Consider the following 13,067-nt stretch of genomic DNA (forward strand, 5'->3'; position numbering starts at 1 on the left):
TTTATAACACGCGGTCCAAATTTCACAATCCACAACAGCTGTCGGGCCAAAATTTGTAAAACTTTCAAATTTCAGCAAATTTTTAGATTTGTTTCGTTAACTTTGATCTTAATATAGAAGCAGTCCGTTTTAGATTGAAGAACCAAAAGCGATATCTGTTGAAACTTACCATAATAAAAGTAACCTTACATGTCAGAGCCATAACAAATAAGGAAAACAAACAATGTTTTTTTGGAATTTTCCCTATGGTATAACAAGATTTATATTTATTGTTGTCAGGTTTTAAAATTACATGAATTTGGAGAATTAATAGGAAACTTGAAACTATTAGTTTTTTGTTCAAAACACGAGCCATGTTCATATCAAAATCTGATACCGAAGTCCGCAAACATAATTCTAAGCTCTCGTTTTTTTTTTATTACCTTCATTCTTTTGAAATCGTTCTTCATTTTTCAAATGCTGATGCAGATTGAATGTTTCAACACACTAAAAACAGGATGTCATTACTCGTGGAATTTAATCTTATACAAAGATGTTTTTTTATCAAAATTGCAATTTTGATGCTCGTCACTCCAACTGTTTCCAGTATGAGCCCAAGTTGGCCATACAATTACACATATGTACACACATAGTATTAAACATTTCGACAATTGCATTTGCCTATAAAAGCAATTAATTTTTTAACAAAGAAATCAATTATTATATAGCATTCCGCAGCGACTGGTCTACTCCAGTTCGTCTCACCGGTTTCGCTGAAGGTACCAGTAGACTCTTTATTGTGAACAGGTTGACTATCGCCAACCTTGTCACCACAAGAAAAGAAAGTCGCAAGTCCTCCGTCTCCCAGTCCGCCGGTAGTTCTAATCGTTCCAGGGTCTACCACTGGCGTACGACAAATATAGTAAAGTAACGAATAAGTTTGACAGCAATAGAAACATATCAGAAAGGCAAACGGAACAATCCAGCGGGAACTGAACGTTCTCGCTCAAAAACTTCATGAAAAAGAACAGCAGCTGTCCCTTCTAACACATCAAGGGCAAAGCAAGAAACTGCAAAATCACAAATTTAGATGGCTGAAACGCCGGAATTTCGCGATTCCACACCCGAAATTAAAAACGATTTCGCGGTACAACGTACGAGAATTTTAACCAGTTGGACATGGGATCTCGTCCTGTCGATGGGCAATATGTAGCCCGAAACCAGTAGACGAAAGGTAATTATTATATTATCCTTGTATATCTGTAAGAGCAATAAGAGTCTTGTCTGATCACTCGTCGTGTTCCGTTTATGTTCGCGATTATTGTGCTAGTTCTTACGTTAGCGTTAAATCATTGTAAAGTGACTTATTATACACCTTCTAATGAAAGTTAGGTTAACGGTATTGTTGAAAAATTCCATTCGACAATAAGCGAAATCTATCGCTGCGTACGTGAAAAGCACGAAGAGTTTTCACAGAAAGAAACATTCCGATTAAGTGAAGGATATTATAATAATACTATTCATTCCAGCACAGGACTAAAGCCAAGAGAGGTGAATAGCCGAAAAATCTACGACGAAACAATGCTATCACTGCAGAAAAAGCAATAAAAGGACCTTCAGGGGCACAATAAAAATCGAGAGGTTGAACCATGCTTGCAACCTGACCTGAGACTGTGTATGTGGCACGGCAAGGAATTAAGAGCAAAACCAAAGCAAAGTTCAAACCTTATAAAGTATTCTACGATTACAGACAGACTTTCCAGGTGTTTTTAATGGATCACCTAAGTATTATCGACATTAGCTTCAATGGCATACAGGTCGACAAGAGGGTCTGGATTACCAACCCGAGGTAGAGGTAGAATGAATTCAATTCGTGAGGCTTACGCTTATTTTAAAGATATCAGCAAAACTGATATTGGGTTGACTTCTTTCTTGGAAGCTCAGGATCTCATAATATTTGTGTTTGTACTATTCACGAGAATACTGAATTGATGATACACAGTCTAAAGAAATATTCATTCCAAAATAATTCTAAATTTTACTTTGAACAACTATTATGTAGCTCAACTACACGATCCAAATATTGTTAACTCCGCAAATGTGAATATTGCCCAAGCCGTTTGGATTTTGAAAACAGTGTTTTCAAAAAACTTGAGGAACGTTGTGTGAGTGAAATACCTTTCGAACAGTGGATTGCAACAGATCGGTTTATTATAGAGACACTTTTGAAACCAATTGATGAATTTGTATCTTATTTTTGCGAAAAGTTCGAAAAGTTGATAACCCACGATTACATAAAAACTCAACAGTCGACTTACATGAGAGAAGCAAAAAATGATTTGAAAGATGGTGAAGTTGTTATAGTGTGTGATTTCTCAGAAAACTATTCATTTGTTTTGCAAGTCTTTGCAAATTCAAAACAAAATATAACGTCGATGCAGAGTGGCATTTTTTGCGACTTCTCATGGTAAAGGCCCATGCGATGCAATTAGTGGCACATTGAAGGAATGGCAAGAAATGCAAATTTAGCTAAAGAACATGAACATCCCATTACAAGCGCAAAAGAATTGTATAATTGGGCTAATCAGAAAAGTAATGCAAATTCATCAAAAGTTTCATTTAGTTGGGTATCATATGAAGAATATGAACAAGGAGTAATAGAATGCACAGTGGTTTAAAACGCGAAAAACGTGATCGTCAGCCTTTTGAGTATAAAAATGCCATTTAAATGCTACAGTGTATTCGACAAAGTTTTTGTAGATCTTAAAGGGCATCTTTTGATGTAAATATATTTTTGATTAATTCACCTAAAAGTGAGATAAAAATTTTATTTCTTTATGTACTTATCAAATCAAAAAGAAGTGTTCAGCAAGATTTGCTGAAGACACTTTGGTTCTATCTCTTGAAAATCGACCACATACAGGTAGTTTTATACAAAGACATCCTTAAAGTTTCTAAAAATCGAAAAATATCAAATAACTTTTTCTGAAGTGATTCCTGGGGTTTCTGGGGTACAATGTTTCGAATAAAACCTATGCCAAAAGGCATACGCCCTTTTAGAATAGAACTCATGGGTGTAAAAAATCTCTCCATCTGTGAAAAATGCTCAGTTTGCTAAGCCAAATACGTGTACAAAGTTTCATTCAAATCAAAAATGGTCGATTAAATTTTCGCGTATTTCCAAATCATTTGGCATGATTCTGCTCATCAATCTGTTGATTCAACGTTTTTATTTTCAACGAATAAAAGCTAAAGTACGAGAGTATATTAAGCTATGCGAAGTATGTCACAAGAATAAATATGACAGACATCTCTATAAAATTGCACTAGGGCGCACTAATAACCCAGAAAGTCCTCTAGACATAGTGCACATGGACATATTCATCGCTGAAAAACATTATTTTTTGTCAGCGATTGATAAATTTTCTAGATATGGAACACTGATTCACTTCAAATCCAGCAATATCGTAGACATAAGATAAGGAATAATTAAATTTTTGAAAACATTTGAAACTCCTCGTTTAATAGTTTGCGATAACGAGCCTGCATTTAGATCAATCGAGGTACGTGGTCTCATACATGATCTCCGAGCTCAAATATTTTTCACTTCCCCAAATCATAGCGAAGCGAAGGGGCTAGTGGAAAGATTTCACTCCACGATTAGTGAAATTTACAGGTGCATAAAACCCACAATTTCAACCTTAGGGGCGCAGGAAATTTGGCGTATTTCGTGCACCCAATACAACAATAGTATTCATTCAGCAATTAAATTTAAACCTAGGGAGGCTTTCTACGGATTAAAAGACAATAAGGTAAGACCTTCTCAATGTAGATACAATGATTGATGATGATTGGTTCAGGGACAATCACAGAATAAGAACTTAGAGTATCACAATGAAAAAAAGGATTACGCACCAGATCTCCCAGGAGAGCAAGCAGCCTTCAAAAGAGTGCAAGAAATTAAACGAGAAACTCAGCCCGAATTCTCTCCGATTACCATCGCGGATGATCAAGGCAGAGTCATCATTGACAGCCATGGCAGAAAAATACATAAAGACAATATCCAACGAATGCAATAACATTCTTTTCTTTTAGATGACTAGAAAGCAAACACTTTTCAGTGTATGCTGCACAACACTATACAAACTGAGAGACACATTCCAGCAAAATAATTACGAATACTCTAAGGAAGAGGTGATAGCATGGAACACCGTGATCGAGAACTTGGTCGACTTGGCCACAGTAGCCGCTCTTCGTGGAAGTCCCAAAGGAAAGAGTGAACACAATGATCGAGATGGTTGATACTATGTGTCATCAGCTCAAGCAAAAAACACACGCCTTCAAGCGTGAATCATATTTCAAAAAAAAAAAACAAAAAATTATATTATTTTACCGAAATCATTCAACCATATTTCCTTTATCTTCTAGGCGACGAGACGACGAAAATGAACTTCTTTTTAATATCCTCCACATATCCAACATCCATCCAAATCAACGATATTACAAACAACGCAGGAGCGTTGATTCTCAAAAAGGGGGAGGTAGAATTATTTCCGGTTATGACTGTCAGTAGCTTTTCAATTAGATTTATTTCTCGAAAAATTAAAATCAATCGAATACGCAATTGTTCTGTCAAAAATCAATATTATCACCAAAGAAATAGACACCACAATTCAAGAATTTAATGATCAGGGAAAAAAAATTCAGCACCTAGACGATGCGAGCAACTTTCCAACAACCACCACGATCTACAGAGAAACATCAATCATCGTATGTGTTAACATACCCAGATTTTACCCAACCACCTACGAGAAAGTCATCATCGAAACCTTACCAGTCATTCAGTCAAGTTGAGATATGGAACAGTATTCATGAATCCGAAAACCATTCTAGCCATCAAGTCCCAATGCCAAGAAAATAATCGAATCACAATTACGAGAGGAGGCAATTAATTAAAATCAACGATAATCTTTGCGAAGTCCCACTGCTGAGAAACCATCAAGGACAATGTCCTTTAGGGAACATTCATAAATGACGTAGCATTTTAGGGGGGAGGAGGGGGTTTGCAGTTTTGTGACAAAATGTGACGAAGGGGAGGGTAGGGGGTCAAACCAAGCTACGTAGCAAAAATGAAACTAATGAAGTGTTTTTTTTTTCTAATTGTTCTATTTTATCATTGTTTTGTCTGTTTAGGGTTATTTTTATTATTTTCTAGTTTTTTCTTGTGCATTCATGTGTTTTTGATAATAAAAGCAGGCAAAAATATATCACGAGAGGGAGGGGGGTGCTATAAAGCTACGTAATTATTTAGAGGGGGTCTTGACTTTGTGACGAAATGCTACGATGGGGGAGGGGGGAGTCAAAAAAAAACCTTAAAAAGCTACGTCATTTATGGATGACCAGAAATTCATCTGGCCACATTTCATAACTGCTCTTTGTATGTGAATAATGAACTTTACGAAAACTATGAATTCAGGTTTGACCACCCATCAATACTACCAATGCAACTAACCGAGATCAAAACGTTGCATATAGAACGGCATGTCAACCTTTCAAAGTTGCATGAACTTCACCTGAAAAATAGACAAAACTTAGAACTCATGGACTTCAAATACCAACTTGGATTTGCATCGCTCAGCACAGTCATTATTCTCATTGATCGCATGGATCGTTTTCGGCATTTTCAAATATCGACAATTTCAAAAGTTGAGAAATTGCTCGGGACGAACAATTCTTAAGGGAGGGCTAGGTAGAACCGATTTTTCCATAAAACCAACAACATTCTGTTCGCGCCGCTTACCGATGCAATAGCACCAAGACTTTCGAGTTAACAGAATGCGCGTTAACGACCTTTGCGATTGACCATTTCGAATCAAAAAATAAATCATTCCAGTTTGAGCAACGGCTCGACAGAGTCGCGCATGAAAATCCTACGTCGTGCGTAGAAACTATTTTAAAATCTATGTAGACACTCCAAATTCTCAGGGTTTTTCGGGCGATACAGTTAAGTTAAACAATTTTATAAAGGCTATCGACAATAGCATGCCTCTATTTAGACGGGTTCAAGGCACTCCTGCGTACACCATTCACAGGTCCATCTATGCATACAGGCGATTAGATCAAAAATTGCCGACGATGCCAACTGAGTCTTAGAACTGTGCGACACAGAAGCAAAGTGGGACGATCTTAAAACCAGACTAGTAACCCATTTCAGTGATAAGAGAGACGAAGCCTCTCTAACAAAAGTATGTAACCTTTGGAAAAGTTACAATCGGAAAGTTGAAGTTTTGGTCGGAGGTTGCTAATAAAAAAAAGATCTAACTAGAGATCGACTCTGTGGATAAATGTAAATATTCACGCAAAATAACCTTTGTTGCATTATATAAATAGTAAACAAAATTTCAGTATACCAGAATTAATAAAATGGCAACCATGTGTGGCCTGGCGTAGCGGGAAGTAATCGGTTTCCACGTCAGTTTTGAAAAAAAATGTCATTTCAAAATATGGGCAGCGTAGCAAAAAGACCCGATGTGCTACCAAATGGGACCATTTACATCTCCGTACGTCGATTAGGAGCTAGGTAGGGTTGAACCAAGGGGTTTCCAATAGCATCGATTACTGATCACTGTAAAACTTGTTACTGTAAAATTACAATGATTATTTCACAGTTATCTTGATTAGTTTTGTTGGAGACTTGTTACTAAGATTACTCTGATTACCAAAATGTTAGCTCTGATTACCGCCAGTTACACAGGGTTATCATTGATTATTTGGTTGTTTTGGCGTTCTAAAGTATTTTCCAGTTTTTGTACCTCGATAATTTTGTGGGGACATGATCTCCGCACCTGATTACATACATAATATTGACCTCACAAAGATGCACTTCACGCAAACGAAGGTGAAAGAGATTTTCACGACTGTTCGCACCTACGCAAATTCTCATAAGGATTGTCAAAAGCAAGAGTAGCCCGAACTTGAATGCTCATTCACGTTGTGTGTAATACTTATAATGACGCAACTCTTTACTCAGCATGAAGTCATATAGGGAAAAAAGTGTTCGTCGCTCTTCAGTAACTTGTAGTGTTAGCTTGTTTGAGAACGTTAAAATGCATACAACGTGGATTGTGGACCGTTTTTTTTCATAGATAGGTTTTTTCATAAATATTATTCGTTGTTATTGTTTTTGAAACGTTGATGGTTATACTAGAAATTTAATTAGTTTCTTTCTAGTTGGATATATACGGTGATTAATAATTTATTTGTGACTTTGAATGTATGGTGACCAATTTTTATTTTCGCGCAGTAAAATGAACCAGGATAAACAGCACGGTTCGATGACAACCAATAGCGCTAATTTTATATGGGATGTTTTAGAAATTCAAGGACCTGTACCGGAGGCTGTGCGGATGTTTCTTACTAACACTGGCTATGATAGTTACATAGCACTTCGATCGATTACGGACACCGATCTTGCTGATCTCGAGAAAAATTTCAACCTACTTCCGGGGCACCGAGCTGCCATAAATGGATATCGAGTATTTGTGCAAAATAACGACTGGTGCACTTTAATTAAAAAATTGCAAAAGCCAACATTTCCCCATACAAATTACGGAACCCATACAAAAAAATCAGGAAATATTCATCCAATGTGTGATACTCTTGTGGAAAAAATTGTTTTGCGTTTTAAGCAGCGGCTGACTCAATTTGTACGAACGAGTGGATTGAAGGAGCATTTTTCAATAGTCGAAACAGATTTTATTATAAAAGATATACCTGTAGTGGGACTGCGAAAATTTGGTGCAATATGTCCATTTTGTCAACCAGAAAAGGTTGTAAAGTTATTTTACAGTTACACTACTGGGGAAACTTTCCAAGTTACAACTGCGAATTTCATAAAACATTACAACACTGTTCACATACCACTACCCAAGGTTTCAATCAGCAAAAATACTAAACAACCACGGCTGAAACAGTTGTTGCATTTCTCCTCCGGGTAGCTTGGGTCTGCCTGTAAAACATCAAAAAAGTCAAAGTCCTTGATAAAAGGTACATTTTTAGCAGCGTGTGCTTTGCAGTTTCAGTTGCTATATTTACTTAGACAACTATAGTTTTTTTTTTCTTGAATACGGAGTATCGTATTTTCGATCAAATCTAATTCGATCGAGTCAGTACAAATTAAATTTTGCTGTTGTATCCTAGAACACTACATTAATTCGACAGAAACACCGATACTTTGTATTCAAGCATCCTTATTGCTGAAGTGAAAGCTAATTTATTTTAACTATATGTTCCAACAGTTGGCCCATCTCCAGAGCTTGGATTAGAACCAACCAGTTTGACTACTGAAGAGTTTGAAATAGTGTCAGAGTTTGGATATAAAACATCTTTTCCGGAGCATTCCAATGGTGGTTTTTTAACATTATAAGGGTTGAATCAATAATTATTTTGTATATATTATATTCACAGGTTCTTTGGATGCAAATTTTGACGGTACTTTGGAGTGTCTAGATGAGCAATACGACAATAGTTCAGATGAAGAGTCTGTTTTGCATTCATCAATATCCCCAGAAAAAAGTAATGCAGACTTCGAAGGTACATAAATTTTGTAAAATTAGTCGATGAATATTACATATATAATGAATAACAGTGTTGTGTTATTTGATAGAAGCTCTATTAAACATAAAATATGATCAAATTGTCAAACTATTTTCTGTTTTATTTTTGCAATAAAAGTTTTGTTCACTTAGTCTTGTGTTTCGTAGGTCAAATAAACCTTCAAGTATCGGCGATGAACGCTGCTGAGAGCAATAAAGCAAGTACTGTATCAATATTAGAATCAAGAAAACCAAAAAATAGATATAAAGAGCGCTTACGCAAAATAAATTCTTTAGTTGATATGAAGCAAACCGAAATAACAAAATATTGTAAAAATTCGAAGATTCGAATCTCTTCAGTCAAGAAGACCATCCATGAAAATTTCAAACAATATTTTACAGAAAGGTATAACGCAACATGGTGACAGTCCTGGTAACGATTTTTTCGATAAGCTAGTTGAAATTCATAAAAAATTAAGGATGGCAAGAAAAACAAATATTCAGATTATATAAAGAGATACGCGATGTGCACATATATTACTGAAGGTCGCGCAAAATACATTCAATTCATGAAACTTCTTCCATTACCAAAAACATCTACGTTGTATTCGTTTTATTCCAGTCAATTGGATAACATATCAGAGAGTCATATAAGAATCAAAGAGCTAGTGACTTATATCGAAAACTTCAATCTATCCAGATTTGTATGGATTTCTGAAGATGCAATGGCTATTACAAGTAAAGTAGAATACGATTCCAAAGCGAGAAGAATCATTGGAAATATATATAAAGAACATATAGCAACGGAACTGCCAATATTGACCAAATCTCAAGTTTTTTCTGCAAAAGATGTCAAAGAACAGTCATTGGAACAGCAGCCAGCTACTGACCTTAATGTCATAATGTGTACGGGTCTGTCATTAAACTCAGCTTCATTTTGTCTAACAGCCTACGGCGTCGGAAAATCAATGAAAGCAGAAGCATATGTAACTTGCGTACGGTATATTACTGCCGAATTAGCTAAGCATGGTATTATTAACCTTGGTTGTTCATCTGATGGTGCATCAATGTTTTATCGCGGTATGAAAATACTTTCCGGTTTGGGATCTGCGACGGATGATGGAATTCCTAATGATTACACATCATTTTTTAAAAGTAAACAAACAGGACCTCCGTTTTGTGTGCAGGATACTGTTCATATTGGGGGAAAGTTGAAAAACCGATTTCTGCATATTGGAAAAGCCCATCGAATTGGTATTTGTGAGAAACTTGGATGTTTATCGTTCCTTAACATAATTTATTTTACAGGAAATTATATTGCCATAGTTGGCCATTTGTGCATTCTTGTGCAAAATCGTCCTATATCAGAACATGGATTGTCAATAGGTGAAATTACCACGGCAGATCGGATGAACTTCAAAATTGTTGAAAAAATGATCGATGAACGAGTCACCGATGCTTTGAAAATGCATGTTGCGCAAAGTGACAGTACTGTATTATTTTTGAAACTTTTGAGATATGTTGTTTCTTCCTTCATAGATAACAATCTAAAAGTTTTGGAGAGAGTTTTTCGAATATGGTATGCAGTTTTTTTTAAGGTTTTGGCACAGCTGGTTGATTCAAAACAAATTATCTGTTGAGGATAATTTTGTGACACTGAATTCATTATTCTGCATTGAATTGAACGCGCATGAGTTGATAAAAATTATTAATTACTGTCGTCGAAACGAGTGCCCACATGTGTTTCTACCTACTTTTTTCAATAGCCAGTGGAATGAGTCATTCTTCAGAAAACTAAGATCAATGAGTTCTTCGTTTTCGACTATTGTCAATTTTTCAGTTATGCAGGCGTTGCAGCGCGCCAAAAGGGTAGATTTTCTACTTCAATCTGAATCAATGCTACCTTTTGAAAAATGTCAGAAAACCAAAATGTGTTACGTGCCATCGGAAATGCCTGCAGATATAGATATAATAGATGTAATTGAATCAGCAAAATTTGATGCAATGACAGATTTGAATTCAATCGGAATTCAATGTGATCTTCCCGCCACGTGTAATATTCAACCCGTAATACTAACAGAAGAAGAAAATTCTGATCAGATAGGTGATCAGGAAAAGGAACTCGAAAGATGTAATGAAGAGGACACTGCTGACTCTAATAGGGATGGTGCAGAACGCTTTGAGGAAATAATTGATATCAACGACCTTTTCAAAAATCTTGATTACGATATAGATTTAAAAGATTATTCTGATCAATATGGTAAGATTACTATTTTTATGTGTTTTGATTGAATTGATTTGTCGGTTTCCTGAGATTTTAAGGAACAAAGAAAAGTTTGTCAAAATAAAAAAGTTAAATGGACAAATTGCAGTGGTAAAAATATCGACTTTGTTATGGATGTTTGAGAAGCAGCCCGGATCGATTGAGACGAAACATAAGAACCAATAACGAACTAACAGATGTTCACAGAGGACTGGGAATTTACAACACAATCACTATCGGAGATTGGTGCTTTTTCAGATTGAGTGCACAAGTAATCGTTGGTCAAGTTTTGTGCTTTCAGTACAACGTTTCGAGACAGCGTTACAAACCATTTCGATTTGAAACAGCTCCTATCGAAGCACCAGAAAACCAAAAAGAACTAGTAGTGATCTCCAGTTGGTTTAAAGTTGACTCGAATGCAATTTTGGTAAGCCTGAATCAAATGCAACCGTTGCGTATTGAATGTTACGAGGGTCACATCAATCGTCCTTCAAAATCGAAACTAAAACAACTGAAACTGGATAAAGAAACGATTTGCATGACGCGTGACATTGAGGAGAATATAGTATCAGAAATGGAAACGTGAATGAGAAGAATAAAAATAATTATTTCTCAATGAAAAAAACGTTGAACTTAAATCATTGATTATAATTTGAGTATAATTAGAGACGAATTACTGTTAATTATTATTGATTATCCATGATTACTCCAGATTACTTTGGATTACATATGATTACTTGATTATCTGATAAATTGAGAGTAATCACTAGTTACTTGTCAGTAAAACGCTTGTTGGAAACCCCTTGGGTTGAACTGGTATACGCAAAGAGAGATGTGAGGGGACTCTACTGGCTGTACGGAAATGCCGTCAGTCGAGACGTACACCAGCCACTTTTGCGTTCGAGAGAGAAGCCTACATCAAGGAGGGAGAATATCGACGTGCTGTCTTGCGATTGGTCCGACTACACATTAGTCGAGCTGTGACACCAGACATGCGGCCTCAAGCGTGTATAAAAGGACTGCGAAGCCGCCACGCGGCATCAGTTCCTGGGACAAGTTTAGACAACGGCAGCGATTGCCTTTCGCGCGGTACGAGAAAAGAAAGATCGTAGGTAGTGTTTCGAAGTTACGCCGCAGTTAATTGGATTCCGCTCCGCAGCCCAACCCGGATTAACCCCGAAAAATCCCGTACGGTGAAATTAAGCTCAGTGACCCAGTGATATCAGCCGTCCGTCAACATACGGCTAAAGACGTATTGGGCCATAGTAAATCGGCCAGTTCAGATACCGCACATTCCACCACCCGCTGCGGTCAGTACGCGAGTGCCCTGTTCTTGGCCGTTCGTCAACATACGGCTCATGAACCCGTGTCGGACCATATTACTCCGGTCCCGATTTGACCCCGCTACGGTCTGTACGCGAGTGTCCCAGTTCCTGGCCGTTCGTCAACACACGGCTTAGCATCGGGAAAGTCCCGAGAAGGGCGAAATATTCGAGCCAAGGCTGGCCGAACACGCTCCGGTCATAGCTACATCACCAGCGAGTATCTACGAGGGTATCTACCAGCAGCAGAAACCGGCGGACGCGCCGGTGCGATTCTTCAAGACAACGGTACGAGAGAGCAACTCGACAGTGTCAGCTTCAAGCGGCGGCAATAACGGACAGCAGTGAGTCGTAAAGCTTTAAGAAAATAACTAAATAAATTCCGTAGATTTTCCCTTAAACTTTGACTTTAACATAAAAGTTTTCCTTTTAAATTCAATAAATGCTGTGGTTGCCAAATGATCAGTTTCTTGGGTTTTGCGTGAGCCGAAATTTCGATTTTAGGTTGTGACTGATCTGAAGCTACATAGGAAGGTAAGTTTCCTTGAGCGCATTTTGCCGACCCTGTAAAAGAGAGTGACGCCGGGCAATCAAAAAGTAACAATTGGCGATCCTCGTAAAGATATATAATAAAATGTGTGGCTTCACCACACATTTTTATTGTGCTTAAGGGAGACTCACGATCCTCCGTAGTTATCGTGATTTGTCCAATTCCAACAATAATTTTTCGCATTATTGGCTCAACAGCAAAGTTCGTTTGACGATTAAAAATAAGATACGATATACAGTTGAGTGCTTAGATTTTGGTGTGGTATTAGAAACACGCGGTTGGTGCCTCTATAGAAGAAGGCTATTGTAAAAAAAAAGTGCTGTCGATTAATCAGACGAAACTGGTAGGTTTGCACGCGT

At 37.1% G+C, this 13,067-nt stretch overlaps 1 protein-coding gene and 1 long non-coding RNA gene across 3 annotated transcripts in view; one reads left to right on the plus strand and one right to left on the minus strand.

Moving 5' to 3' along the window:
* The window catches only part of LOC129732496 (golgin-84), a 95,933-nt gene that overhangs the window by 44,462 nt on the left and 38,404 nt on the right, over positions 1 to 13,067 (minus strand). The window contains exon 5 of one of the 2 annotated variants that reach the window (XM_055693424.1): positions 7,826 to 7,987. The exons of the other annotated variant lie outside the window; for it this stretch is intronic. Within the exon in view, the coding sequence (XP_055549399.1) occupies positions 7,892 to 7,987 (96 nt within the window). The 3' untranslated portion in view covers positions 7,826 to 7,891. Of the gene's footprint in view, positions 1 to 7,825; positions 7,988 to 13,067 lie in introns of those variants that run through there. 2 annotated transcript variants of the gene reach the window in all.
* Positions 7,807 to 8,645, plus strand: LOC129732497 (uncharacterized). Its single transcript, XR_008729276.1, has 3 exons — positions 7,807 to 8,025; positions 8,277 to 8,384; positions 8,446 to 8,645. It is a non-coding gene; the product is annotated as an uncharacterized LOC129732497 (long non-coding RNA).

This window comes from Wyeomyia smithii, chromosome 3 (genome assembly GCF_029784165.1).
Source record: "Wyeomyia smithii strain HCP4-BCI-WySm-NY-G18 chromosome 3, ASM2978416v1, whole genome shotgun sequence".
Taxonomy (NCBI): Eukaryota; Metazoa; Arthropoda; class Insecta; order Diptera; family Culicidae; genus Wyeomyia; species Wyeomyia smithii.